At 43.8% G+C, this 27,640-nt stretch overlaps 2 protein-coding genes across 8 annotated transcripts in view; one reads left to right on the top strand and one right to left on the bottom strand.

Annotated features, from left to right (window-relative positions):
- The first annotated feature begins 39 nt into the window (after positions 1-39).
- Positions 40-20,284, top strand: Clta (clathrin light chain A). 4 transcript variants are annotated; one of them, XM_003470871.5, is made up of 7 exons: positions 40-381; positions 7,407-7,444; positions 8,437-8,554; positions 12,535-12,646; positions 17,645-17,698; positions 18,849-18,884; positions 19,836-20,284. In XM_003470871.5, the coding sequence occupies exons 1-7, from the start codon at positions 183-185 to the stop codon at positions 20,005-20,007; spliced, it is 729 nt and encodes a 242-aa protein (XP_003470919.1). In that variant the 5' UTR covers positions 40-182; the 3' UTR covers positions 20,008-20,284. The 4 variants fall into 4 exon arrangements, with proteins under 4 accessions (XP_003470919.1, XP_023421289.1, XP_003470922.1 ...); XM_023565521.2 differs by lacking the exon at positions 18,849-18,884; XM_003470874.5 differs by lacking the exon at positions 17,645-17,698 and having other exon boundaries at positions 41-381.
- Positions 20,285-22,419: 2,135 nt separating this feature from the next.
- Positions 22,420-27,640, bottom strand: part of Gne (glucosamine (UDP-N-acetyl)-2-epimerase/N-acetylmannosamine kinase) — a 48,023-nt gene continuing 42,802 nt past the window's right edge. For all 4 annotated transcript variants that reach the window (XM_063225394.1, XM_063225406.1, XM_063225399.1 and 1 more), the window contains exons 11-12: positions 27,219-27,335; positions 22,420-24,854 (exon numbers count right to left, since the gene is read on the bottom strand). In XM_063225394.1, coding sequence (XP_063081464.1) covers positions 24,619-24,854; positions 27,219-27,335 — 353 coding nt within the window. In that variant the 3' untranslated portion in view covers positions 22,420-24,618. The remainder of the gene's footprint in view (positions 24,855-27,218; positions 27,336-27,640) is intronic.

Genomic DNA, 27,640 nt, shown 5'->3' with positions numbered 1-27,640 from the left:
CGGCTCAGACCGACCGGATATAGTGGCAGGGCTTCCGTTTCTACCTTCTCCCCCGCTCCGCCCCTCCGGCTCGTCTTCCTACGGTAGTCGCCACCACAGCGGCCGCTGCCGGGTGCCGTGGACGTGTGTCAGTCAGCAGGACTCTCTGCGTTGGTGTCGTCAGTGCCGTTGACTTGCCCGCCATGGCTGAGCTAGATCCGTTCGGCGCCCCCGCCGGCTCCGCGTTAGGGAACGGGGTGGCCGGCGAGGAAGACCCGGCCGCGGCCTTCTTGGCGCAGCAGGAGAGTGAGATCGCGGGCATCGAGAACGACGAGGCCTTCGCTATCTTGGACGGCGGTGCCCCCGGGCCTCAGCCGCACGGAGAGCCGCCGGGCGGTCCGGGTGAGAGTGCGGGCGCGCTCGGGGCGGGAGGAGTTGTGGAGAAACTTAGCCCAGAGTGGCTCCGAGAGTTTCCGTTTGGCCCGTGTTCTCCCGAGCCCCAGGCTAGGGAAGACCACAAAGCGGAAACGAGCCCCCGGCCCAGTGATGCAGAAGCCTCAGCCCGGGAAGCCTGTCCCGTTCTGAGTATCGGGTGTCGCTGGGCGCGGCGGAGCGAGAAACCAGATAGGGTTGGGTTGCTGTGAGGCTCAGGAACCGGAGGAAGCCCCTTCCGTTTAACTTTTCATCAAGCAGTTGCAGTGCTTTAAGCCAGGTGTCTGAAGCAGCCGCATTGGCGCAGTTCGGTCAGATTTAAAGGCAGCTCTGAGCCTGGAAAGAACCAGTTACTGGAAGGGAAGGCAGAAAGATTTATTTTTAGCTATCTTTAGAATAATAGTAGCGTTTTTGAGACATAGAAACATAAACGGCGATGTAATTCAGCATTTAAAATGTACAGTGCTGGAGTGTGGGGAGGAACGGAGGAGTAAGGAACTCAGGAAAGATGCTCAAGCCGTGCAGAGAGAAACTCCGGACCGGAGGGCTTAGGACTTTGTCATTGTTGAGTTCCTAGAAGAGCTCTTCCTCCTCTAGGAACAGCTTTGGTAAGCAGAATTGCCTTAGAAGACCCCAAGGTTAGTCTAGGCCAATCAGCGAGGGAAGAAGAGAATGCAGTGTGCGCCCCCCCCCCCCCGCCACGAGGTGGACGGTGGGGGTGGGTAGGATGACAGTTTGAACTTTGAATGCCTTGCCTTAGTGTGATGCTTTGGATTGGGGTGGGGGTTGTTAAGCGGACTGTACCTGTCAGTAGTATAGAGTAGAAAATTAGCTAGATGAAAGGAGACGTGACTTTTAATTAATAAAACATTCCAACTAAAGGAAAAAAGAGCCCTATTAGGGCAGATGAGAGGGTCTGTACCGCCCTAAACTCAAACCTTGAGGTGCCACATGAGAGTTAGGTGGGGCTTGAGGCAATAAGGAACGTTGGCGAAGTAGAGTGGTGATCTGTGTGTATTTGAGACAATTCTCGAATTTCTGTGCCAGCCAGGCAGAATCCTTTTGCAGGGAGTAAAGAGTAGTTTGCAGTCTTGAGGGGTTTTTTTGCCACCCCTTAAGCAAATCAGTTCCCCAGAACAACATGTGGTAAACTCAGTATGCAGTTTACAGACAGCAGGTGGAACAGAACTGGGCAAGTGACTGAAAGTTGAAGCAGGCTTTACGCGATTAGAGTGTGTGTGTATGTGTGTGTGTCTGGTGTTGGGAATTGAACACACAACCTTGCGCTTGCCAGGCAGGCGCTATGTCACTGAGCTAATATAATTACCTAGGCCTTTTTTTGTTATTGGAAAGTTTCTAACATTTACCAGAAAACATTCCTACTTTTTAGATCCTTAGTTTACCCCTTCATTTAGTAGAAGAACAAATTGAATCCTAAAGAGGGGACTTGCTTCAGAAAAAAGGATGTATTCATAGACAAGCCCCAAGTATCCCCACTTTTTAAAAACATTTTCTATCATTGATTTTTTCATCTTCTTTTACAAACCCTTTGTTAAGGCTGACTTTCAATAGATGGCAGAACTCCAGGCTCCCACAAGCATGCATTATGTGATGGGCAAGAGGGTAGGCTTCTGTCTGGCTCCCCAACTTTAGACTGTACTACACTTTTGTGGGTGTTTTAGCCACCTACAAACATGTGTATGGTGGGATGAAAGAAAACCACTTGGGACTGTTCAGGCTAGCACAGCATTGGGAGAAGGAGGACCCAGAGTTAGAGGGCTGTCGTGGTTCAGTGATAATGTTACTCTTACTCACTGTTGTGTCTGGCACTTAGCACAGGCTCATATACTTGCTCCAAGAGAGTCCTGTATGTATAGAACGTGTGAATCTTGCTGGTAGGCAATTTGGGAAAGTAAAAGGAAGAAGATAGGATGGAGCCCTTTGTGTATCAAGCCTTCAGCAAAGGGAAGGAAAGGGATGATTGCTGACTTAGTTCCTGGAAAAGGCGTTCTTAAAGGACTAAGCATTCAGTGACTTAATGCCAGATCCCTGACTGTGTGGTTGAGGTTGGTAATAGTGCAGTGGTCAGCAGTTCCTTTTGGGATTAGAGAACTTGATCTACTCATGCACGCACTCCCCACCCCCATTGTCACCCTAGTGATAGGATTCTGTGCACCCCTTTGCTACTTGAGTGTTTGTTTTGGGGTTTTTTGTTTTTGTCTTTCTGAGATAAGTTTCCTCTGTGCAATTCAGGCTGGCCTTGAACTCACTTTGTAGCCAAGTGCTGGAATTACAGGTGTGTACCGTCATGCCCATCCATTTGAATATGAATGCAACTTTGTGGTCTTAGATAATTTATGTAACTATCACTGTTGCCTTAGTTTTCTTCTGTATAAAAGGTGCATAATACATGCCGTATGTAATTTTTAGGATCATGTTAAAGAGTATTGTAAAGTGCTTACTAGTAAGCAAACAGTGAATCTTAGATGCTGTTCTTTTTGGAGGGCAGGATGAAGGAGTTTATTAGCTTTGCGTTATACTGAGTAAATTGAGATTTTAGATAGGTCCTCTGTTTCAACCAGAAGATGCCGGTAGTTGGCTATAACAGTTAGAGGAGAGAGGTAAAGAGGTAATTCTCAAAGAGAATGGGCACAGGCAGAAACAACTGAGCCTTGGATGATTCCCTCAGTTGTTAGGTGATCCAGAGAAGAAACTCAAGTGTAGAGGTAGGAGACAGTCAGCTGGGTGCAGTGGTTTGGGAGGTACTTGTCTGGTAAGTGTGAGATCGTGAGTTCAATCTGTGGTACCAAAACAACAACCAACCAACCAAAAAAATGGAAAGGAAGGAAGGGCCAGTAGAGCAGAGGTGGCCGTCACTCCTAAGGGCTTAGAGGAGTGTGGGATGGAGGGCAGAGGAAAAGTGATAAAGGCGCTCGTTACTGTGTTTCTGACGTGTCCTTTCTTGGAGGAGGGAAGAAGTGGATGAATTTTATTGGTAGCAGTGGTAGAGGGAAATTTAGGGAAATCTCATACATACTATTTAAGTGTACTGTACATTTATGTATGCTCTGTAAGTTGAATGGTAATGCCATCATATTTTGCGTGAGAATGGGTCACTGCTGAAGTGACCCATTAAAGTTAAACAGTGTTTCTGAAGTAATAAGCTAATTAGTGGCTCAGTTTTAGCTTAGCTGTCCTAGTAAGTTAAGGGCCTAGATGTTTCTGTTACTTACGGACTATCCTTTGACTTGGATCAGTTGTCGATTCATATTAGAATGGCAGTATAAATTGGGCTTGGTGGCACATACTGTAATCCCAGCACTTGGGAGGCTGAGGGAGGAGGATTGCCACATGTTCGAGGCCAGCCTGGGCTACGTAGTGAGTTCAAGACCAGCCTGGAAAAAAAAAGACCAGCCTGAACTACATAGCGAGACCCTGTCTCAAAAAACAAACAAAATGAGTGTTACTATAATACTACAGTAATAAAGATCCAGAGCACACCCCAAACACTGGATATGGATGAGTCTTCAGAGACGTAAAGAACAACTAATATGTAATTTAGGAGACATAAGATAAGGGTTGTTTCTAGTTTTGTATATGAGGTAGTGATCCGTGTTTACCCTTCTGAAAGTGGCCCTGGGCTGGAATATATTAACTGGATAGTTGGTATGTGAAGCTGTAATATATTAACCATAGTGCCGACTTGGTCAAAGTAGCCATTGTAGGTCTAGGATTTAAAACTTAACGTAAAAATAAATCTAGATGGATTAAAGAGTGGCATTCTAAAAAGGACTATAGGAAAAGTGAGTATTTACCTTACCGTAGGAAAAGCCTTCAGCATAAAAGCAGATGCAGGGATTATGAAGGAAATACTGATAGTGTCTACATAGAAATTAAGTAGTTCTTGGATGTTAAATGCCATAAATCAAATTAAAAGACAAGAGGGAGGTAATAACTGCAATATGAGAGAATTACTAATGGAAAATACTTAGAGATCCAGTGATAGCGAAAAGAATGAGCAAGATTCAGTTTAGTAAAGAAGAAAAATCCTGTGTCCGGTGTGGTATATAATAGGCACAACCAAGCCTATTATTTTCTAATATCAGTTTAGCAGAAAATTAAAACCATGATATCACAGTCTCCTGTCAGTGAGGGTTTGAGAACCGCACTCGCATGTTAGTAACTCGAACTAGCAAGCTGATTGGGCAAGGAGGTGGTGGTTCCCAAGTCTCCCAGGTGCGAAGCCTGTGACCTAGCAGTGCTCCGACCCAGGAGCCGTTGACGTGCTCTAGAGCACTTTCATTCACTTTTTGATGAACTTTGTCTTTCTAAAACTTGGTGGATAATAACTATACTACTAATCTTTGTTCATCAGAAAGAAGAGTTTATGCTTTGTTTGATCATTTTTTTCAACTGAACAGCTACTTTGAAGATAACAATATGTAATATATTAACTAGTGTTAAATTCCTATAACTTTGTTTTAAAAAATTCTGTATCATTGTCTTTATTTTTTGTTTTGCTTTTAAAATAAAATCATTTTTCTTTTATATTTAAAGCATATCGTGGTAAAAGGTCACTGGCAAAAAATGTATAAAATATTTTTGTTAAAGAGGCTGAGGCAAAGGATCAAATATGCCTCAAATAGGTCAGCCTGAGCTACATAATAAACCCAAATTTCAGAAAATGTTAAAAAAGGATAGCTGGGCATGGTGAATGCACACCTATAATCCCAGCACTTGGGAGACTGAGGCAGAAGGCTCACCACAACTTCACAACCAGCCTGGGCTAAATATAGTGAGTTCAGGGCTAGCCTGAACTACCTGTGAGACTGTGTCTGAAGAAAGAGAGAGGAATTCATTTTTGTACTCTTGTAAAGCACAGGAATGGTTGTTAGCTTGTGTGAAGCCATAGTTCCTGTTTCCAACACTAGAAAAAACAAGCAAAACACAAATATGAAACAGAAATAAGGTCAGGAACAATGGGGGAGGTATGTTTACATAAAATACATAAAACCAGCATTCAGTACAGGTCAGTGCTGAGGTGGGTTCTGTGCTTAGAAGACTTTGTAATCGTGTACCACATTAATAGATGCTGTGGCATCTTGGCTTACTCAGGGTTCCTGTCACTTTTTTGAGGGGGCGGAGGTGGCATTGCTAGGGACTGAACCAAGGGCCTCACACGTGCTAGTGAGCTACCGCCCACTCTCACCACTACATTTTAAAGGCAGTTAGTGTTTTTCTTTATATTGGCAAAGAAAAAAATAAAGTAAGTGACATTAAATGCCTGTTGTTTCATTGAGCATGGTGGTGCATGCCTGTAACCCCAGTACTCTGAGAGGCTAAGGCCAGAGGATCCCAAGGTTAAGCCTTGCTTGGGCAACTTAGTGAGACCCTGACTCAAAATAAAATGCAATTTTTGTTTTTTAAAGCCTGGAGATGTAGCTAAGTGCAAAAGCCCTGAGTTCAAGCCCCAGTATTGCAAGGGGAAAAAAAGATGCAAACCAATGGGCTGAGTGATGAGATCACATGGTATTTTCTTCTGTCTCCATTTTCTTTCTTAAAAAGGCATGTTTTGTATCAAGAAGAGCATGGTGGAGGAATAAACTATAAAAATTTCAGTGGCTTCAGAGTCAGGAGGAATTGGGAAAAGAAAAAGAATAAATAAAATGTTAGAACTGATGAGGTATTAGGCAATTTAACTTGGGTTTAACTAGTTGGGAATCAAGAAAGCCAGCAAAATGATTTGATGCAATGTTTTCCTTGGAGGGAACAATCAAGACAGAGTCTCCTGCCTCAGACCGTTAGAAAATTGGTGTTGCCATGTACCACCCTGTGAGAGCCTCATAATGGTGGCCCATGCTGGCTGACTGGCATTTCTGTTGTTACCTGGGCTCTTGCATCTCTTCTCTCTTCTGCATCCATCTTCATGCAGTAAGACGGTCACTGCCAAAGTTCGAAAAGTTGAGGTTAAGATAATAGAGGTCCTGCACAATAGGTAGTGTAAATTTGCAAAACCAATAGACAATAGAGTATATTGATAGAGTATTACTTTGAGGCTTTCAAGAGGAGGCCGGCAGCTCCTCAGAGGGACATGCAGACTGTTACGAAAATTCTGATATTTAAAAAACTTTTACTTGGTACTATGTATTTTAAATTATGTTTAGTCTGTGGGACCATTTTGTGTTAAATGAATAAAAGATGTATAGGTCTTACTTAAAGGAAAAACATTTTAAGGTGGACTTTCTCACATATCTCACGAATACTCATGTGCCAAAAAGGCTTGCACATCATGCCTGGAGTAGCTGTATCTTAGATCCTTAAAAACGTGGACTTTTGGCATGCTCAAATCATGATTGCTTTGGGCTACTGGTAGAGAACCTATCACTGGACTAGAGGAATTAACAAAAATTCTCAACTGAGGACCTTTAGGTACCAAACTTGGGCCAGCCATAGCATAGAGTCCCAGAAAGCACCCTGGTTTGAAAAGGAAGCTGATGGCTTTGCTCACTGTTGATGATTCTGGGCCAAACTTTACTTTCTCCAGATCTTTCCTGGAGAAACACTTGCTCTATGTGGCTCTTCTGCCAGGCTTCCATTTGCCATCTTTAAGCCAAAATACAAATTTTTTTTTTTTTTTGTCTTTTTCCTTTTTTTATTGGTACCATGGATCGAACTCACGACTGCCTGCTTGCAAGGCAGGTGCTTATGCCACTGAGCTAAATCCCCAGCCCCCCAAAATACAAAATCTTAAAAGGTTTTGAACTTGGGAGGTTAGGAACAGCTTGTTCACATTTTGATGAAGTTACAGTAGTTGTCATTTGTATTTAAGTGCATCTTAGTTTCATTCAATAAAAAGTGGTTACATCTAGTACCGATGGTAGGGCTAACATTTTGTAGTTCACAGTATGTGCCACATACAGCAGTTCCATTATGTAATTCTTTGGCCCAGCATTTGATGAGCCCTGACTGACAGACTGGAATCTTATCTCTTGCAGATGCTGTTGATGGAGTGATGAATGGAGAATACTACCAGGTATAGAATACATTATGTTCTATGATAATGGTTAAGAGCTATCCTTTTCCTGTACTTTCAGTTGACTGGGTTACAAAGAAAAGCCAGTCCTTTGACTTTTTGGATATAGTAGTTGCTGTTATATTAACAAAGTAAAAGGTTTTAAAAAGAGGTCCTATTAATAGGAAGGGAACTGTTAATATGTTACTGACCTGGCCCTGGTGTAAATGACATTTATTCTCAAGAAATGGCCCTTCCCACTAATGACAATAGCCAATCCTGTGTGTCATGTATTGTATCAGTATACAGTAACAAGTGAATGACCAAATAAGTTTCTTTCCATCTTTGTAGTCTACTACATTAAGCTGATAATATTCTCTAGTTCAACAAATGTTAGTCTTTGGAGCCTTTTTCCATCACTTTGACCCTTACCAATTTATCTGTTAATTCCCAAATCTTACCTATTGTAAAGAGTTGTGTTGGGGGTCACCCCAGGCCGTACCCCTGTATTTGCCTGCCTGCTCCCTGGTATACCTATAGTACTGATACATTTCTTTTTGGACTCCTTTTTAGAATTTTCTGTATTATGATTACATGGTATCGACCTTTTTATAGATGATATAATAGCATTTAGAATTCTGGGGCTGTGGAACTTGCTTTGTTGTGTACTTTGTTAACTTTGAAGGTACCACATAATCTCTGTCAGATGAGGAAGCAAATTTAACAGTTTCTTACTATATCTGTTAACTACTGGCCCCCAGCTTTTCCACTTAACACCCACGTGTTAACAGCTAAGACAACAGCTATTCTTCTTCCAGAGATTGTAAGGATTCAGTGCAGTGGTGTTGAAAGTACTCCATTGACACATAAGGTTGTATTGTTGCTATTAAGGTAATCTTTTAATGTTTCACAACAACCACCAGTGCTGTATGTAACCAAAGGTTCTAGTTTCTGTGAAACTCGTTGCAAGGAGTTTTGGGCACTGATAAAGCACAATTATGTTTTGTGTTAAGGAGAGTAATGGTCCAACAGACAGTTATGCAGCTGTTTCACAAGTGGATCGATTGCAGTCAGAACCTGAAAGTATCCGTAAATGGAGAGAAGAGCAAACCGAACGTTTGGAAGCCCTTGGTAAGGATTCCCTTTCTATCTTTGTTTTCAGTAGAGTAGTTGACCTGAATTCTACCTCTATCCCCTTTTAATTTGTATTAATCAGAGGGTCTGGAGTTTTTCTGTGTGATGCTAGGGATGGAACCCTGGCCTTATGTATGGTAAGTGTTCTGCCACTCAGCTACACCCTGGCCCCTTTTTTTGAGTCCTGGGATTATTGTGCTCTATATTCTAGCCCCTTTACGTTTTGAGAAAAGGTCTCACTATGTTGCCCAGGTCACACTCAAGCTTGTGACCCTCCTGTTTAATCCCCATAGAGTGCTGGTGTAGTATGTACCATCACACCTGACTACCTGGACTTTTTATTAGCCTATCTGCTTTAAGGTACATACTGCGGTGGCACTGGGGAGACTGAAACAGGAGGGTCACTGCGAGTTTGAGGCTAGCCTGGGCTACAAAGTGAGCTGGGCTACATTTGACCTTATAACCCTGTTTTGAAGAAAGAAAAAGCAAGCAAGCCAAACAAGCAAGCAAGAAAGAAAGAAAGAAAAAGTGCAGCCAGGCATGATGGCATGGCCTGTAATCCCAGCACTCTGGGAGGCTGAGGCAGGATGAATGCTGCAAGTTTGGGGCCAGCCTAGGTTACAAAGTGAATTCAAGGCCAACCTGAACTGCATAGTGAAACCCTGTCTCAAAAAGACCAAAAAAAAAAGAAAAGAAAAGATACATATTTGTGTCTAAATAATTTCACTGTACATCTAGAATCAGTGGCATTCTGTGTAACAGTAATGTGAGGTGTATCATTCCTTCTTGGTAGCCACTGACCTAGTGAAAACATGATTCCTTTTTCAGATGGGGTAGCTGACACCCAGAGGTAGGAAAGGACTTAGCCCAGATGACAAAGCTGATTGATGCCATATTTTTTGTATCTAGTTTATGTAGTTTTTAGAACAAAGATGTATCTAAGTTTGAACCTGAACAACAGTACTATATAATAGTCTTTAATGATGGAAATCCTCAATACTGCGCTATTCAGCATGGCAGCCACTGACCGACATACAGTTCTTAAATACTTGAAATGTGGTTAGTGTGACTGAGAAATTAATTAATGAATTTATTTATTTATTTTGAGACAGGGTCTCACTATGTAGTTTAGGCTGGCCTTGCGCTCACTTTGTAGCCCAGGCTGGTCTTAAACTCACAGTGATCCTCCTGCCTCAGCCTCCTGAGTGCTGGGATTACAGACATGCACCACCAGTCCAGCTTTTGAGAAATTAATTTATTGAAAGTAGCTGCATAGTAGCTGCTCTGTCAGATAAGTGCAGCTTAGGAAAGTGAACATAGGTCTTAAGATGCTAGCAACTGTAGTCCTTACTTATTCTTTGTGTATCTTTTGGTTAGATTTAAAGACAGTACTTAGCTGATACTCATATATTTAGCATTATTGAACCTAGTTTATCTTTTCTTTTCCTAACATTAGCAAAATTTGTCCTCTTCATAGAGATATTCTTTGGTGGTGGAAAACTTTCTCTTGTTCTTTTATCCTTTCTTTCATTCTTTCTTGAGCCAGTGTCTCCCGATATCGTCCAGGTCAGCCTTGAATTCAGTGTGTACCCCAGGCTGACTTTCAGTTTTTGATTCTCCTGATTTAGTCTTACAAATCCGGGGATTATAGGTGTGTACCGCCATGCTTGGCTGAGAGTTGTTCTCTTAATTTAAGACCTTCTTGAGGAAAGGTGGACATTTGGCCTTACATTCCAGTTGAATTGGTTTGCAAATAAGGTGTTTCTTCAATTATCACCTTTTTCCCTGTGAGTACTGTGAAAAAGCACAAGACATTAAGAGAGAATCAGTGTCAGTGGCTTTCAGCGTGGTTGCTGACTGTGTTCCGAAATAATTTTCCTGTCTGCAGACAATAATGAAGTAGTCAGAAGAGGTACCTGTCAGTGTGCCTTGCTCGCTAAGGGGGACAGTTTATCTTTTCCACCCTTTTGGCCTCAAAAGAGATTGTTCCAGGCATGGATGTTTTATCTTGTCAGGCTAAACATTGAAAAACTGAATTATTATTGCCAGTGGCACTTCTTAAATGTCAGTGCCAGGTCACAGTGAAGTGTTTTATGCAGTAACTATCCTCTGTTACAAATGGTTCAGTTTTTATTTAGAATGCTTTTTCCAAAATTATTATTATTGTTATTATTATTATTTTTTTTTTTTTGGTCTTTTTCCTTTTTATTGGTACTGGGGATCGAACTCATGACTGCCTGCTTGCAAGGCAGGCGCTTATGCCGCTGAGCTAAATCCCCAGCCCCCTCCAAAATTATTTTTGAAAAATTCCATGATAGTCCTAGTACATAGTAAAAGGTTTATTAAAGGTTGGTAGAGAACAATGAAAGTGAGTACTCCCCAGTCATAAAATGCTCTTCTGAAGTTAATTTCCCCACTGTCAAAGGAGAGCTTGCATTTAAAGTGTGTGGTGTTTTTCAGCGTCTTGCTCACAGGGCATCCCCACCCATAGCACCTTGTGGCAGCATGCACCCCACTACACATTCACACTCCGCTGCGATTAGGCGCATTGCAGGAGTTTAATGATCCACTTTACAGCCATCAGTAGAAAGTCTGAGTAAGATAATTTCTGAAAAGTTCTTTGTAGTCTGAAGCTTTAAGAGAATTTTCAGCTTTTGAGGCTATTTCTTCTAGTTGTAGAAACAGCTTTCTAGAATTTACTTCTGTAAGACATTTCTTGCAAAGACTAAAAATACCCAAGAGTGCCACTGGCTTTTTTTTTTTTCTTTTTCCCTTCAAGTAGTTACTTGACATTGCCACTTGACATTGTCACTATGTTCTTATTCTTCGCAAAGATACTAGTTGTAGGTTGGCTCTTGCTCTGCATGTTTAGAACTTTGTCTCAATCACTGGTAGCCTGTTGAAGTAGAGTAACTTAAGTATCAAGTACATCAGCTGAGGTGATGTGTACTGACTTAACTGTGTGTTGTAGGGAAAACTTTATTTAGGCCTAAGAGACTTGGTTTGAGACTTCCTTCTGGCAAACATGCCTGGTGTGCATTTCTTACTGTTATTTCTAGAGCCTTTGGTGAACTGGTAACTGGAAGCCATGCTAGTCTTTCCATTGGAATTCTTTTTTGTAAGTCTTCCCTGGCTCTGCCAAGAAGTCTCTGCAGTCTGTCTAGGACCGGTTCTTTCTGACCTTAATGTTCTGTCATCTGCCATTCGTGGAGTCCTGAATCAGCTCTATCTCTGGTAATTTTCCTCACAGACCCTGGTTCATGGAAGCACTTCTCCCATATTTAGTTATAAGAGTGGCATCTTGTATTTTATAAAACCACTAATTGTCAAAGTTGGGATGAAGACTGTAGTTGTATTGATCATCTAATGTGAATACCTCAGTCCAAACTTAATATTGACACCGTTACTAAAGCGGCATCTCTGATTGTCTTTTCCCCAGTTGGTGCACCAAAAGACTCCACCCACCCTTATTAAGAGTTGGTATTTTTGCACCCTTTCCCCTCCTTTTGCTTCCTGATTTGAATTCAGTTGGTTCATAATTAGGGTCAATTAATGACTCCTCAAGGTATCAGTGGACTGGGATATGCTGAAAGACCAGAAAGAGGATTGCTAAAATCTAAAGGGTTGGTTGTACAAAGTTTGAAAATAGAACTTGGTGTGGTGGCTCATAGCTGTAATTCCAGCATTCTGGGAAACTGAGGCAAGAGGATCACAAATTTGAGTCCATCCTGGGTGATTTAGGTGACATGTGTCTCAAAAATAAAAAGTGGCTGTGGATGTAACTCAGTTGCAGAGGGCCTGGGTTTAATCATTAAAAAAGAGGAAAATGGAATTTTATCTTCCCTTCCCTTCTGTTCTTCCTCAGACACACATAGGCTCCCATACCCACACCCACCATAAATTTAGTAAGATTAAAATAAATGGAAGAAAACTTAAATTTGTGCTTTCCTTCATCTATCCCGTCTTTCCCTTCAAAGACGCCAATTCTCGGAAGCAGGAAGCCGAGTGGAAAGAAAAAGCCATAAAGGAGCTAGAAGAGTGGTATGCAAGGCAGGACGAGCAGCTGCAAAAAACAAAAGCGAACAACAGGTGAGTTTGTGTCAGCTCCGGCCCTGCTGCTTTTCCAGGGCTGACTCGGGTCCATGGCCGAGCGCTCAGCCTCGGTTCTCAGTGCTGCCTGGTTCAGTGTGCCTTGTCTTTGCAGGTTTGCAAAAAGGTACTTGAAACACAGTGGTCACAAGGCTCCTCGGTTTAGTGAGCACAATTTCAGCCCTCTTGAGTCATCCCAAATGGTAGCCAGTTTAACTCTTTAAGACTTTGGTTTGCATCAGCTCTAAACTTTGGTTTGCAATTCAGGAAAGGGAAAATTCTTTCATAAGTCTTTGTGGATGATGTGGAATTTTCAGCTGGCCATTTTCATGAATGGACAAGGGTCTCATTACTTTAGCGGTGGATAAAGACTTGCTTAGATTGGATCCCCTGAATACAACCCTGCCCATCTAAAGGGTGTTTTGTAAAAGGACCCATTACCATGGAAATAGGCTTTGTAATTAGGTAGCCAAGAATAATCCAACACAGTGACTTCAAAATTTAGCTCACTGGATACTTAATTGTATCCACAGAAAAATCTGTATTCCACAGGAAAACTGTATTCCACAGGAAAATCTTAAAATATTTTTTTTAGAATATCTTTTATTCCCTTACTGATGGTTAAATACTTGGGCGAAAACTCATTCATTCTCTTATCACTATCAAGCCAACCGTGGTGTTTAATACACTTTACTTCTGAGAAGTCTTTCCTTCTTGGAAGTAGCTTAGAGAGAACTATGCAGCCTGCTTCCCTTGGGAAAGGCGGATTGGTCACTTTCTTCTGCTAGGTTCAGAGCTCACCCTTGCTGAAGAGTCGTCACTCCTCTCACCTTGTGTGAAAACGGTTTTAATTCTCTAAATAGAAACTTAGGTTTCTGTAGTCAAGCAAGTGGATTGTGTGATGTGCCCTTGTCTCTGGCATCTCTGTTGGCTGGATGTCTGTGGGAAAGTGGGCTCACCACCTTCACCAGCCAACTGATGCCGTTAGGCAGCAGCTGTGACCGATTAGATGGACTCTTCATGGAGCGGCCCTTCCTTCATTCTTTGTGTTCCTTGGTCATTTTTATTCTGTCAGCTGCCTCTTCGGTGCCAGGCACATACCTCTGTCTTGGTCATCTTCCTCTAAGGGATGTTTTCTTGAGTACCTGTCAGGTCCATTTGATAGTTTAGGGAGGTATGGTGGGGACTGTTGAGTGGTGAGCTTCAGGTGCAGGAAGCAGTAGCTGCCACCCAGCAGTCTGGGACTTCTTCGTAAGCTTATGATCAGCATGAAGTAGGCCCCTGGGCCACGTGTCTGCTCTGGGGGATTTCCTCGGGTGCAAGTCCAGGGCTGTAACAAAAGAGGAGGGAACGCGGTGATGTTCCCAGCAAGCTGCCTGAGCACTTGGGGCTGCCCCACTGTACTCGGCACAGTGGGTTGACACTCCCCATACAGGGTCTCCAAGGCTGCAACACTTGGACACAGATTTTCAGACTTAAATAATAAATATGTTGGAAACAAGCTTCCTGTTGCAGAGATACTTTCAAGTCCTATTTGCTACAATGCTATTTAAAATGAGCAGCTATTTTTTTTTTTTTTTTTTTTGTCTTTTTCATTTTTTATCGGTACCGGGAATCGAACTCACGACCGCCTGCTTGCAAGGCAGGTGCTTATGCCGCTGAGCTAAATCCCCAGCCCCATTGAGCAGCTATTTTGAAGATAACAAGAGGCTTTGTGGTAGCCACTATTGATTTCCTGTTGTTTCGAAGTCCTGTATTGCTTCTGTTGGTCTGTTTTGATTGGCTTTATTCTGTTTTATTTTTGTTTGGTTTTATTCTCTTTAAAAAAAAAAAAAAAAAGCCAGGTGTAGTGGTGCACATCTGTAATCCCAGCATTCAGGGAGGCTGAGGCAGGAGGATTGTTGTGAGTTGGAGACCAGCCTGGGCTACAAAGTGAGCTCAAGGCCAGCCTGAACTATACAACAAGACTCTGTCTCAAAAAGACCCCCCCAAAAAAAATGGTAAAAAAAATTTTAAAGAATAGGCTTACCTCTCTGTGTAGAATCAGGTGTCATGGGAGAGTACGCACACCTGTTATGAGCACTCAGCCTGTGATGACTCTCTCTGGGGTTGGGGTTATAATAGCTTCTTTGCTTAGAACTCTGTGTGTGGTTGTCGGTGCTTTTTTCGTTTTTAGTAGTGCTGGGGAATGAACCCAGCCCCTGCACATGCTAGGTAAGCACACTACCATTGAGCTACAGCCCAGGCCTACATGGAATTGTGGGATATCAGAGGGCTGGTCTAAGACCTCTCAAATTCCCGAGAGCAGAGACTTTCCCAGCACACACTGCACAGAGCTGTTTAGAAACCAGGTCATCTGTCTTGTGGAAACTGCCACATGCACCTGAGACTGTATTCTTACAGGTGGTGATATGTTAGCCGTCGTAACCAGGACAGAAGGGATGGTCTTCACACTTTATTTCAATGGCTCCTCAGTGGGTGGAGGCAGTAACTGTTTAAGAACCATTTGGAGAGTTGCTTTTAATGGCATGTGCCCTCCCTAGAGATTTTTGCTGTTGCTAACTACTGCCCCTCCTCCACCCATGTTTGGCTCTAAACTTTAGAGTCTAAAGAACAAGCTGCCGTAAATGTCAGTGAAGTGCTGCATCGTCCTTATCTGTGTGTAGGTAAATAATATTTTTAGAAAAGAAGATGGGTGCTCATTTGAAACAAGTGTCATTCTCCCTTGGTGACTTCTGCAATAGCTGCATGTTAAGAGAACCCCAGAGATGAAGCAAAAACCCCAGAAAAGCTCAAAAGAGGAGGTTCAGAGACAGAAGGGGGGTGTAGCTCATTGTGTGTCCCAGGCAGCCTGCTGTCTGGATTCTCTCCCTGCTCAGTCACCAAGGCTTGGTAGCAGAGCTGGGCCAAGCTCAGGGGAGGTTCAGAGTATCCAGCAGGGAGGTGAGTCCTGTCCCACATGCACAGTCTGCGGCCTATAGTCCTTAGACTGCATCTGTCTCCTTTTAATCAGTCAGGGCCTAAGTGTCACTGCATAGTCATGAATTATTCAGTGTAAAAGAACTCCTTTTTCAGGGGTCAGAGCACTAACCTTTCCTGCAGTTCACTGATGGAGAGCAACCCCAGAACAGGTTCCTTTCCAAGCCAAAAGAAAGATTGCTTTGTTATGGGTGACTGGTGCTGAGACTTTCGAGCTCTTTGGAGGTGTGATAAAGTTTGGGGACCCATGACTCTTCAGCAGTGGCACACTTTTCTTTCTGTTTTTACCTGTCTGTTTGGGGCTATTTATCGAATGAGCTGTGCATTGTATTTAGGCCTCCAGAGCTTGTCTTTGGTCAGGCCTTCTTTCTCCTTGTCCTCTATGGATCCCTGGGCCCACCCTGCCAGGCTGACAGTCACCACATTCAGGGCCTCCTAGAAGTGGGGAGCAGAGGAGATGCTGCTGCCCATGCCCAGTGTGTGGAAGTTTCTGCTTGTCCCTCTGGAGCTGTGCTTGTTGCTGACAAGCCCTCTGGTCCTGAGGCCAGCCACAGAGGAGCAGAGGCTGGCACTCAGGCCTTTTGGTGGTGATGCCTTGACAAGAGTCACCAAGCCTTTTTTCTCTTCCAGTCAAGAGCAAGCTGATTTGAAATCGCTTAGGGATAGCCCTTTGTGTAAACGGAAAGGAGGAAAGGATCTCAGGGTTATAAAGGATCTCAGGCCTGTCTTTCCTGTCCCTTCTCCTCACTTGATCCACAAACAACTCTGTTTCCCTGCTGGGTCACTTTGACTTACAATCAGGCTGCTCTTTTTGCTTTCTCTAAATTTCTACAAAACACCTCCTGTGTATAAACCAAATGGAAGAGAAAAGGGTATGTGTGAGTTTCAAAATAAACTGAAGCTAAGATTACTAGAATTTGTCTTCAAATAAATATGTGTATTTAAGTTAATGACTGGGCATGATTACCCTTTAAAAAGTACCATCCCACTTGTCTCCACCCTCCGCCAGCTCAGCCGGGGCCAGGGGAGTGGATGAGCGAGGCTGGGCTCGGAGTTCAGTTGGGGCAGCAAAGTCAAAGCCGGCCTGTTTCTGCAGTGTGCCCCCTCCTGCACAGAAGTGCTAGCACCCTGCCATGTTGGTCCATTGTCTCTTCTGAGGGAGGGAGGGAGGGAGGGAAGGAAGGGAGGAGAGCGGGAGGGATAAAGCTGTGCATCTAGGCTGCCCTTCGTCAAAGCCACCAAGTCTGGTGTAGCGTGGTCTGCAGAAAGCACTCCAGCCTTACTCAAGTAGGGACACACAGAAACTAGGACTGAGCCCACATTTCTTCCCTGCACCACCAGCCTCAGCTGCTTTTTCCTCTGAAGCAGGGCTCTTCTCCAGAGACCAGAAAGTTACCCTCCCAGCCAGTGTATTAAAGCAAGATGTTTGGATATTCCGAGATCTAGGGTTACATCTTTAGGACCAATGGCATCTGGTGACCAGCAGTGTTCTTGCCCAGTGATATTGCCTCAAGGCTGGCAAAAGGGTGACTTGGCTTCCTGAGCACACACCAGCTAGGGAACAGGTTTGATGTAGTGAAATGAACTTACCGCCAGGCTGCCTAGGTTGTGGCTTCTGAATACTGCCACTGTGCTGCCACTGAGCAAGTTGCTTTATCTCAGTGTAACCTCAGCTACCCACATCTGTGAAGTGGGCTGAGAGTGCTCAGTGGCATAGATTATTTAGGATTGAATCAACATACCGTATGTGAAGGGGCTTAGCTCACAAGTGGGTGCTTTTTAAAGTGTTGTGGGGAAGCCCCAGAGCTGAAGCTGCCTGCTTGCTGTCATGGAGGAGCCGCATGTGGGAGGCCAGTGGGAAGCTTCGGCCCGCTGGAGCGTCCAGGGCTGGAAGCCTCCCAGGGACCAGGACAGAGCCGGGAGCCGCACCTCTGCTGTGGATTTGAGATGTCACTGCTTCTCAATGTTCTCTCTTTTCTCCTGCCTGCTTGCCTGCCTTTGGGACCTCTTGCTGTCTAGGGTGGCAGATGAAGCTTTCTACAGACAACCCTTCGCTGACGTGATTGGTTATGTGTATGTTGCAAAACTAATTCCTTGTTTTGATTCTATTTCTTGTTTAGAGTTAATGCTCCTTTTATGTCACAAGATGCTTTGCATTTTAAAATATTTCAAATTGGCACTGTGGGGGCTGCCTGAGAGTCGGTAACTGGGGTGTGATTCATTGCTGGTCTTAAAGAATTAACACTTCCTGCACCTTCTGATGGCCATTTTCCATATTTGGGGTTTTGGAGGGAAACTCCCTTACAAAACATGTGGGTCCTTTGTGATCGTGTCTGGGAAGGGTTAGGACTTGGGTGAACTCTGACCTTCTGCTGTTGCTGCCACTGCTACTATGGCCTTGTTGCCTCCCTGCTCCGGGTAGGAAAGAGAAGATTCTCCACCTGGAAGCAGGTAAAAATCCCAGAGGTTAGGAGCCAGGGAGCAGCAGCACCTTGCATTACCAAAGTCAGCTGTGGGAGCACTGTCATTTCTGCACTCAGTCTTTCAAAAATGTGGGGCTGCTTGCCTCTCTCAGGGTGAGGCAGAAAGGTTTGTCTGATGGGCGTCTGTCACTGTTTCTCCATGATCTTACATGTCAGAAATTACTGTTCAGTGGCCAGCTTCAGATGCCCACTCCCCAACCCTATAAGAAGATCTAGATACCCAAGACTGTCTGAAATAGGTGACATTAGCTCCCCCTCATATTGCATCCTCTTTGGAAGTTTTCCTGTTGACAGAGCAACGTTGCTGAAGATTTAGAAACAGTCCTCACATTTCCTCATTAAAAACTGAGTCCAGCTTTTTATGAAAGGGAGATGAGGACGGAATGGAGGTGGCAGACCTAAGTTCCGTAGATTAGGGCCTGCGACCTTGATGTTCACCCATTGAAAGATAGAACTGAGCTTTCTGGGCCTCCAGGCACGTTTGCAATGAGAATTGTGAAATGTTGGACTTACAGGTGCTGTTTGATTGGACTCTTTACACATTCTCTCTGGGGATGGAAAGGTCAAGTCTGGTTTTGCTGGGCAGCAGGGTGGCCCAGCAAAGCCAACTGCACGTTCCCCAGCGTAGATAGAGTGGCAAGGGCATGTCTAGCTTACTGACCATCTGCATTGAGCTCATTCTCACTTTCTATATCTGACCTAAAGTTTCTCTCCTTGTTTCTTTTCTTCTCACCTTTAAGCACAAACATAAACCATCCTTGCTACAGCCTAGAACAGTTAAGTAAATCTTTCTCACTGCCCCTACCTGTGTGTGCCATGAAGTCGCAGTGTTGTAGTGGCTCTGGGCTTCAGCGGTGTTTGCCACGGCCATCCCTGTGATAGTGCCACCCCTCTGTCCCCACGGACCGGTCATCTCCATTGCTTCTGCTTTGCCCGTGATGCTTGTTGGAGTAGATGAATTGTGTCTTCCCACCTCTTAACCTCTGTCCTTCTGGGCTGTAGCTCCCACCAGTTAGTTTCCAACTGGGGGGTGGGCTTAACTGGTGTGAAAAATTTTAGAGCAGCATCCTCCCAAAAAGCAGCTCACATTGCCTCTCCTGCCAGAATGCACCCTGAGTGGCTCCAGGCACCTGATTGGAGAGAAAAATGGCAAACTTTTGGCTGAATTTGAGAATGTTCTAATAAACCCCTTCCAGAATGGCTGTAGTCTCAGTGCCTGCTAGCATGGGAGCTTTGTCTTGAATTTTTTTTTATCTGCCCTATTTCTCTCCAGCCTCAGGAATAAGTCTAGAGGCTATTGTGCAGTGGCCTGCGGGCTTTTTAGAAGTCTTGAAATTTCCATGAAACGCATTACAGCCCAGCGTAAGCTACTGGCCAAGTCTTTGACCAGCTTACTGCTTTGCTGTTAGTGAAAGCAGTATATAGCTGGCCAATGACTTGCTTTTGTAACGCTCCTTAGGAGCAAAGAGAGCTAGACGGAGAGAGTGAACCCGAACCAAACACCTGTATTCCACCATTTTACACAGCAGCCTGGCACCCTGTGCCTAGGAGAACCGGCCATGTATCTGCCCCTATGTCTGACCTGGGCCAGGGACAGTTACTCTTGGGAAAGCTGGAAGGACCCTGAGTCAAGCTTAAAGAGACAGTTACTTTCTGTAGCAAGGCAGCCAAGAGGTTACTCAAAGAGGGTTCTACATTAAACCAACATATTTTGTTGTTGCTTCCAGGGCAGCAGAAGAAGCCTTTGTAAATGACATTGATGAGTCGTCCCCAGGCACAGAGTGGGAACGGGTGGCCCGGCTGTGTGACTTTAATCCTAAGTCCAGCAAGCAGGCCAAAGACGTCTCCCGCATGCGCTCGGTCCTCATCTCCCTCAAGCAGGCCCCCCTGGTGCACTGAAGAGCCACCCTTGGAAACACTACATCTGCAATATCTTAATCCTACTCCGTGAAGCTGTTCACAGTAATTGGATTAATTATGTTGAGTTCTTTTGGACCAAACCTTTTGTCTTTAGAGTTGATCATTGTTTGTGATTGCATGTTTCCTTCAACTGTGTTCTCCCTGGCATTCAGAGAGGAGGGGGGAAGAAGAGGAAGGGTGGAAGCTGCCAGCAGTAGCCTCAAACCTGTGCTTTCGTGCATTATTCTGAGAATAAATTTGTTTCAAACAATATAAATGAAGCTTCTTTATTGACCTCAAGATGTAGTTTGGAGTGAGGCTTTAATGTAAGAGGGATTCTCTTCTATCCTTTCTCGGACTGAGGAAGCACAGCCATTGGGCTCCCATCCCTACCTTAAACTAAAACAGCTCTAAGTTTGTTTCCTATAGTAGAATTCTGTAGAAATTCTCATCAGAAAAGGGAGTTGCATGCTAAACATTAGTTCCCTGTCACCTAGACACATCCCGAATCCTTCACCAACCTAGACATTTCGTACTTTGTCACCATTCCTTGGTTTAGGTTCTGGGACCATATATTTCCCTAGCAATCTGTCTGGAGGGTGTGGTCTGTAGTAAGACCTTTCATCTTCTCTTAGATCAGCAGTAGAAGTGTCAGGCTGGCATGAATATGGGGTAATCCCCCCTCCTCAGTTCCTGTAACATGTTGAAGTTCTTAGTTCGTTGTTTCTCTCATAAAGAGCTCCATCCAAACCTGGGCTGTCCATTATAGTACTCTGTAAGCACAGTAGCTATTTGATTAAAAATAATCATGGGCACCAGTCACATTCCCTGTGCTCATTAGCCAGAAGTGGGCAGGTGGTATCGGAGTGCAGGTTGTGGAACATTTCCTCCTCCCAGAAAGCTCCTGGACTACATCAGTGTACACAATGGGTGCATCTAAGAGACAGTGCTCTAACACATCCATCACCTGCCCTCAGACCCTGATGTAGTTCACTTCTTTGTTGATATTTCAAGCAAGTAATAAAGCTGTGTTACAGTGACCTTTTGCATAGTTACTGATCTTTCCAAACTGGAGACTGAGGCAGACTCCAGTAATACCACACTTGGGTTAATTCATCATCCCTCCACTGCTAGTTACCTGTGGAGCTTTTGTTACTGCACTGGCTGCTTGGGCTTTCTTTGATTTCGCTCACATTCACTGTGTTCATTCTTGTATCACTTTTGAAATGGTCTTGCTATGTAGTTCAGGCTGGCCTCAAACTCATGAATATCCTCCTGCCTCAGCTTCCCAGGTGCTGGGATTTCAGGCATGCACCACCATACCTGGCACATTCTTGACAGCTTGTTTAGAGGTTCTAGCAGGGAAGCAGCTACTTGTATCCCCGACTGAGGAAGGCACTTCCCCGCCTGGGGATGGCATCCTCTGGACTGAGCATACAGCTTTGGGAAGGATGTACATGGATCAGTAAGAAAGGACATCTGTTTAGCCAGCCACATCAACCGCATCAATCCTGGCCATCAGTGGGGTGACATGTCACAGCAGGATTGCTTTCCCAGTCTCTGGCACATTCTAAATTAAGCAGTCCGTGCCATTCACAAACCATTTGTTACTATAGAATCTTCATAGTGCTGTTCAAGACATCACAATCTGAGGAACCACTCAAAAGGCCACCTCCACAATGCCTGCCTTTACTCCCTCCTACAGCCCATGACCCTCTGCCTGGGAAAGCCTGCTTGGTACTGCTTTGGTATTATAATCCTAACCAGTCTCATTTCCCATACCAGGTAGGACTTGAGGGGAATGTGGTAGTTTTAAAAGGTAAACAAAATCTGACATTGTCTAGATCAAGAGGTAACTAACTACATGTGACAGAAATGATGCTGTGTGACCTTCAATGATGAGTCATAAAATGTTGATTTGTTGGAACATACCAGCTGGTAGCCCTGAGCCATTACATTAAAAGATCTAACACAGCGAAGGGGGACCTTTCAGAGCTGTCAATGACGTAACGCTATGGCATGAGTGCCAAAGGTTTGCCACCACTGTTCTAGCACGTGAACCTGCCGTACTGTGAAGAAACCAAAGTAGCCCCCACAGAACAACACCTGATGCCCTGCCAATTCCTAGATACCATAACTGCCTGCTATTCTAGCCATTAACAAGTGCAAGTCCTCTGAGCCAGACCTGCCAAGTACAGCTCTTCTCCCAAATTCTGGACGCACAGAATCTCAGAACAACTGTTGGCAGCTCTTTCAGATGCTGCACAGTAGTGTTAACAGGATTGTTTCAGTGCAGGTTTTACCAACCTGGGGGCTGCATAAAAGGAGGGACCTAGTGGATGCTTAACATTTAGTTTCAAACCTCTTTTGGAGCACTTTACTTTTTTACATCAAATTTTAAATGTTGTATAATTGCTTTCTATTAATAGGCTTTTATTAAGAAAACACTGATTAGATGCCTTAGGTTATATAACCTTAAATAATGCAATAATACAGGTCTCTGGGAAGGGAAATGCTTAAGAACAAAACTATGTAACAGTGTTACAATTTCAGCAAGCAAATATATTTGTTGAGAATCTGGATCAGAACAGTAACATAAAAATATTTACATTAAAATAAATTAGGGGATGTGATTAAACAATAATTTATGTCAGAATAACGTGTACAAATTTAATGAAACCTAAGATTTGGTTTTTGATTCAATACCATCCACCCCTTCACCTATTTGACATGAAATTTGGTAGCAGCACAGTTGTTTGGTGTATAGTATTAACAGGTTTAACCAAGGACCTACTAATGTCCCTCCATGGTGGACAACCTCACTCCAGGACTGGCCTGATCTACCTGAAATGTTGAAACAAAACCAGACACTAAAAACCAGACTCTAAACCCTGGAAATGAAGGGCAACTCACTGGGAAGGAAGTCATTCAAATGTGTCACTGATTGCTTTAATTTAATTATGTCAGCACTTGAAATAATACATTGTAAGGGCCAGGGATGTAGCTCAGTGGCACAATGCCTGCCTGAAATAATGCACTGTGGAAACCTTCAAGCTTTCTAAAATAAACTTTTGAAAAATATATGCTTATTTTAGATCATCTACAAATACTCATAAAAACTTGTCAGAAGACCAAATACTGTACTGGCAACAGTTCAGTAGCACTGAAGAATATTTGATTAACTTCCATCGCTGAGAAAGAGGATCAAAAATAAATTGAGTCATTTGCAAATCAGATATTCTTATTAAAGCTTTTGTTAGCCTAAACTGAGTATTAGCATTTTGCATGTGTTTTTGAAATGAATGTTGTGTGGCTTAGCAGAAAGAGACCCATCAAACCTTCTTAAGACTCATTACCCCATAGCTGTTGGTATGTCATTTAAACACACTTAAGCGCTGGATTCTATAAAGTGAGAATTCAAAACCTATCTCAAGGGTCATAAGGATTTAAGAATGTATATGAAGCACCTAGTGTAGAGCCTGCTACCCAGTAGGCACTTAATAAGTGGCTGCAGCTGGGCACGGTGGCACACACCTGTAATGCCAGCACTCAGGAGGCCGTGGCAGGGGGATCACTGCAAGTTTGAGACCAGCCTGGGCTACAAAGTGAGCTCAAGGCCAGCCTGACTGCACAACGAGACCCTGTCTCAAAAAGATAGGAAAAAAAGCGGCTGCGGTATTTCTTCTAGTTTACAATTAATAGAACTTTGCGGGGAGGGGTTGCCATCGGTTAAAAAAATCTTCTTTAGTCAAGAGTCCAGGCCCTCAGATTTGGGCTGTGGGTATAAAACAGGCAAACACTGCTTTCACAGCCCCTCTGGGTCACAATCCACAGAGAACGAAAAGCTCTTCAAAGGAGAAGTGTGTGCTGGTCAGGAGCAGAGACTGTTTTGGGGTAATCTTTTAGAGGCTCTTAAATCCTAGTGGCTTCTTAGCTGTCTCTAAGAAGATAAGGACAAGGTCACTAAGGCCACTTTAATTTACATCCCTTGTTTAAAGCCTTTCAAGTTCTGCTAGAGTAATAACATCTTTCCACAAAGACATTTGAGGGTGACAATGTCCAATGTCTTGATGGCTTGATGGTATCCAGGTAAATACATAAGCCAAAGCTTATTAAATTATATGCTTTAAAAATAAGTCAATAAAGCTGTTTTTTTAAGTTTTAAAAGCCTTTCCTGTAAGTTTCTTCTGTTCCTTGACTGGATTTCCTTTTATGTGAGAGGTGGGGGAGAGAAGGAAGACTGTTAACCAAATATACGCAGACCGCTCGCATCCCAAAGCAGGCCTGCAGGTCTCAGTGGTACCTTGGCAAGAAGAGTCCTAAGGCTTCTGGGTCCACTGCTGTGGCTCCTTCTGGCACAGAAAGTGGTGACTAGAATTTATGGGGTTTACACTAAAGTGATTCCTATGAGGAAAACATCAGAAAGCAGCATCTACAAAAGTGGGCATAGGAAAAGGTAGATTTGGAAGAGGATACAAAAAAAGCAAAAGTACTTTGCCAGCATCACCTACAGTTAAATATCACTCTTGATTTTTAAGAAATGTTCATCTGAAAGAGCAGTAGATTCCACTAGGGTGACAGAGTCTCGGTCCGTGTCCACTCCCGTGAGGCCTAGTGGATCCTGCGTGTTGTGTAGTCCAGAACCATGCTGGCGGCACCGAGCAGGGCGGGGTCTACTAGATCCGAAACCACCACGTCCACGTCCTGCACAGAGGACAAAGCTTGCTGGCGGATGACATCTTTGACGATGTGGATGTAGTGACTGGCCAGTACTCCGGACAGGATCACGAGTGAGGGGTTCATAGTGTGCAGGATGTTGACAACCCCAAGACCCAAAGCCGTTCCAGCTACAAGAAAACACAAATTAGTTTCCAGGACAGAACTGGGAAAAAAAAAAAAAAAAAAAAAAAGGTAAAATACATTACATAGCAACATTTTATTTTTGGTAGGGATTGACCCCCAGGCCCTCACACATGCTATGCAAGTGCTCTCCAATAAACTGTATCCCTAGCTAAGAAACATTATTTTAAAGACTATTCCTGATTTTTTTTCTTTTTCTTTTTCTTTTTCTTATTTTTTTTTTTTTTTTTTATGATGGGAGTCTATTACTGCAGCTGGCCTTTTTTTTTTTTTTTTTTTATGATGGGAGTCTATTACTGCAGCTGGCCTTGAACTTCTAGGCTCAAGAGACCCATCTACTGCAGCACTTCGTCAGTAGTAGTAGGACCTCCAGGCACAGGCCAGGACTTATTCTTGATATGAGAAAACCACAAAAATCTCATTATGTAGCCCAGGCTGGCCTTGAACTTGCTCGTAGTCAAAGCTGGCCTTGATATTCCTTCTGCCTTATGAGTGCTGGGACTACGGGCATGTACCTCCATTCCTGGCTTATGTGACAGCATTAAGTGGGGTATAAAATTGCCTATACTAGCCAGCATGGGTGGCATGTAACAGTAATCACAGTACTGGAGAGCCTGAGGCAGGAGGATCATTGTGAGTTTGAGGCCAACTTGGGCTACACAGTGAGTTTAAGTCCAACCTGAATTACATAGCAAGACCCTGTCTCAAAAAGAAAAAAAAAAATTGCCTGTACTATACAATATAATCTGTTATAAATAAAGTATAAAATACACTGGAAAAGATTTTAATAAGTTGATAATTCTGAATGACAAAACTTGTGATACTTGTTATTACTGCTCACCTATATTTCTATAAATATTCTATGGGGCTGGGGATTTAGCTCAGCGGCATAAGTACCTGCCTTGCAAGCAGGCAACCGTGAGTTCGATCCCTGGTACCGATAAAAATGAAAAAAAAAAAGACAAAAAAAAAAAAATATTCTATAAAGTAGAATAGAATAGTCTATGAAACAGACCATTCCACAAATTACTTTCAGTAGTTGTAAGACCAAATCGAGGACTTGTTTCAAAAGACAATGCTATGTGCAGGCTGACTGGGGGAGAGCCAGATGCCAGTCTGCTCTCATGAGTTGGTGCCATTCACGAACTGCAGGGGAGGAGAGCAAGAAGTCAACCAGAAGCCACGACCTCCTGTGAGTCGACACCATGCAGCTGACTGGGGGAAGAGATGGACGCCAGCCCCTTCCTGCATGCGGGCAGAGAGAAGAGCCTGCGTCCTATTCCCAACCCCCACACCTCACCCCACAAGGGAATGGCTGATCCAGAGAAACACAGGCAGTGATGATAGCCAATGAGGTAAAATACAACTGAATGCTAACAGTGTTTAGGGTTTCACTGACTCGGCAGCCTAAAGCTGATGGCCTGATTCAGAGGATAATACGCAATGTAGCATATGTGAGGAATCTCCTTCTATGTTCAATGTCTATGTCTATGTTCAATGTCCAAGGCGGTGGACATTGTGAATTCCCTATTATCTTGTTTTGATCATTCTCATTGTTCTGTTGGGTTGGGTTTTATTCTTTTTTATCTTGTGTGATTTTTGTTGTATCTGATGGTATGGGCAGCTATTTCAAAGATGATATATTAGGATAGTCATTTTGGATTTACTGTTATCTTGTTTGGAAGTGCTGTATTGCATTCACTGTTTTGTTTTACTCTTTCTATTCTGTTTTGTTTGATTTTACTATGACTGAAGATATGGCAGCTATTTTGAAGACAAGTGGCATTATGGTAACCATTATTGATTTCCTGTTATCTTGTTTTGAAATCCTGTGTTTTGATTGGCTTTATCCTATTTTATTTTTGTTTGGTTTTATTCTAAAAAAACAAAACAAAAAACCCACAACACTAGAGCCAGGCGTCGTGGCGCACGCCTGGCATCCAAGCACTTGGGAGGCTGGGACAGCAGGATTGCAGTGAGTACAAGGCCAACCTTGGCTACATCGTGAGTTTGCGGCCAGTCTGAATTATATAGCAAGACCTTGTCTCAAAAAACAAAACCAAACGGGCAATGCTAATCAGACATGGTGGTGTACACCTTAATCCCAGCACTTGGGAGGCTGAGGCAGAACTGCCACAAGTTTGAGTTGAACCTGTAAACAGCAAGACCCTATCTCAAGAAAAAAAAAAAGTAATGCGGTAGTGCTGACAAATACCTTAAATGAATTCCCATTTTTTTCTCTCAATTCAGGGAAAAAATAGCTCTGAACAGACAATGCAAAGTACCATGCCCCAGAGGAAGCACTGCAGTGTCTGAGTCACCACGAGCAGGCCCACAGGAACCAGACTCACCTGTTCTTAGGATGCTCTGGGCCTTGGCATTGCCAAGCTTTGCAGCCTGGATGAGGTGAAGTGCACCCACAGCTTCATCCTTGGGCACTGACATCCCTTCCACCAGGAGCAGATCCTCTGAGCCAAGTGAGGAGAAGCAGTCATTAGTGCCTGCTGGCAGTGAGCCCAGTGAGAAGGGCTCCTTTTCATTATCTCAGAGCCACTCAGCATAGACACTCACGGGCTCTACCCCATGCTTTGGCTGCCCTCCTGTTAGCTGGCTATAGTGCACAGGCCAGGGGCCTAGCTAGGAGACCCTGAGTCTCACCAGAGCCCCGTTCCCCTCTGGCTCCTTTGCTTCTCAGTGGCAGTATTTGACAGAGGCCCTAAGGGTCCCTCACTCCTCTGCCCCGCTCCCAGGTGATCAGACTCTGCACTCTGCT

The sequence above is a fragment of the Cavia porcellus genome, unplaced genomic scaffold (genome assembly GCF_034190915.1).
Source record: "Cavia porcellus strain 051 isolate PalLab524CR breed Dunkin Hartley unplaced genomic scaffold, mCavPor4.1 scaffold_1, whole genome shotgun sequence".
In the NCBI taxonomy this organism is placed as follows: Eukaryota; Metazoa; Chordata; class Mammalia; order Rodentia; family Caviidae; genus Cavia; species Cavia porcellus.
The sequence above is the reverse complement of the archived record's forward strand: the minus strand, read 5'-3'. Positions and strand labels throughout refer to the sequence as shown.

Excerpts from the sequence above, each read along its gene's own strand:
- Clta (XM_003470871.5), top strand. The coding sequence starts at position 183 with ATGGCTGAGCTAGATCCGTTCGGCGCCCCCGCCGGCTCCGCGTTAGGG. Across the intron at positions 7,445-8,436 it reads TGAATGGAGAATACTACCAG|GAGAGTAATGGTCCAACAGA; the intron begins GTATAGAATACA and ends TTTTGTGTTAAG. Across the intron at positions 12,647-17,644 it reads AAAACAAAAGCGAACAACAG|GGTGGCAGATGAAGCTTTCT; the intron begins GTGAGTTTGTGT and ends CTTGCTGTCTAG.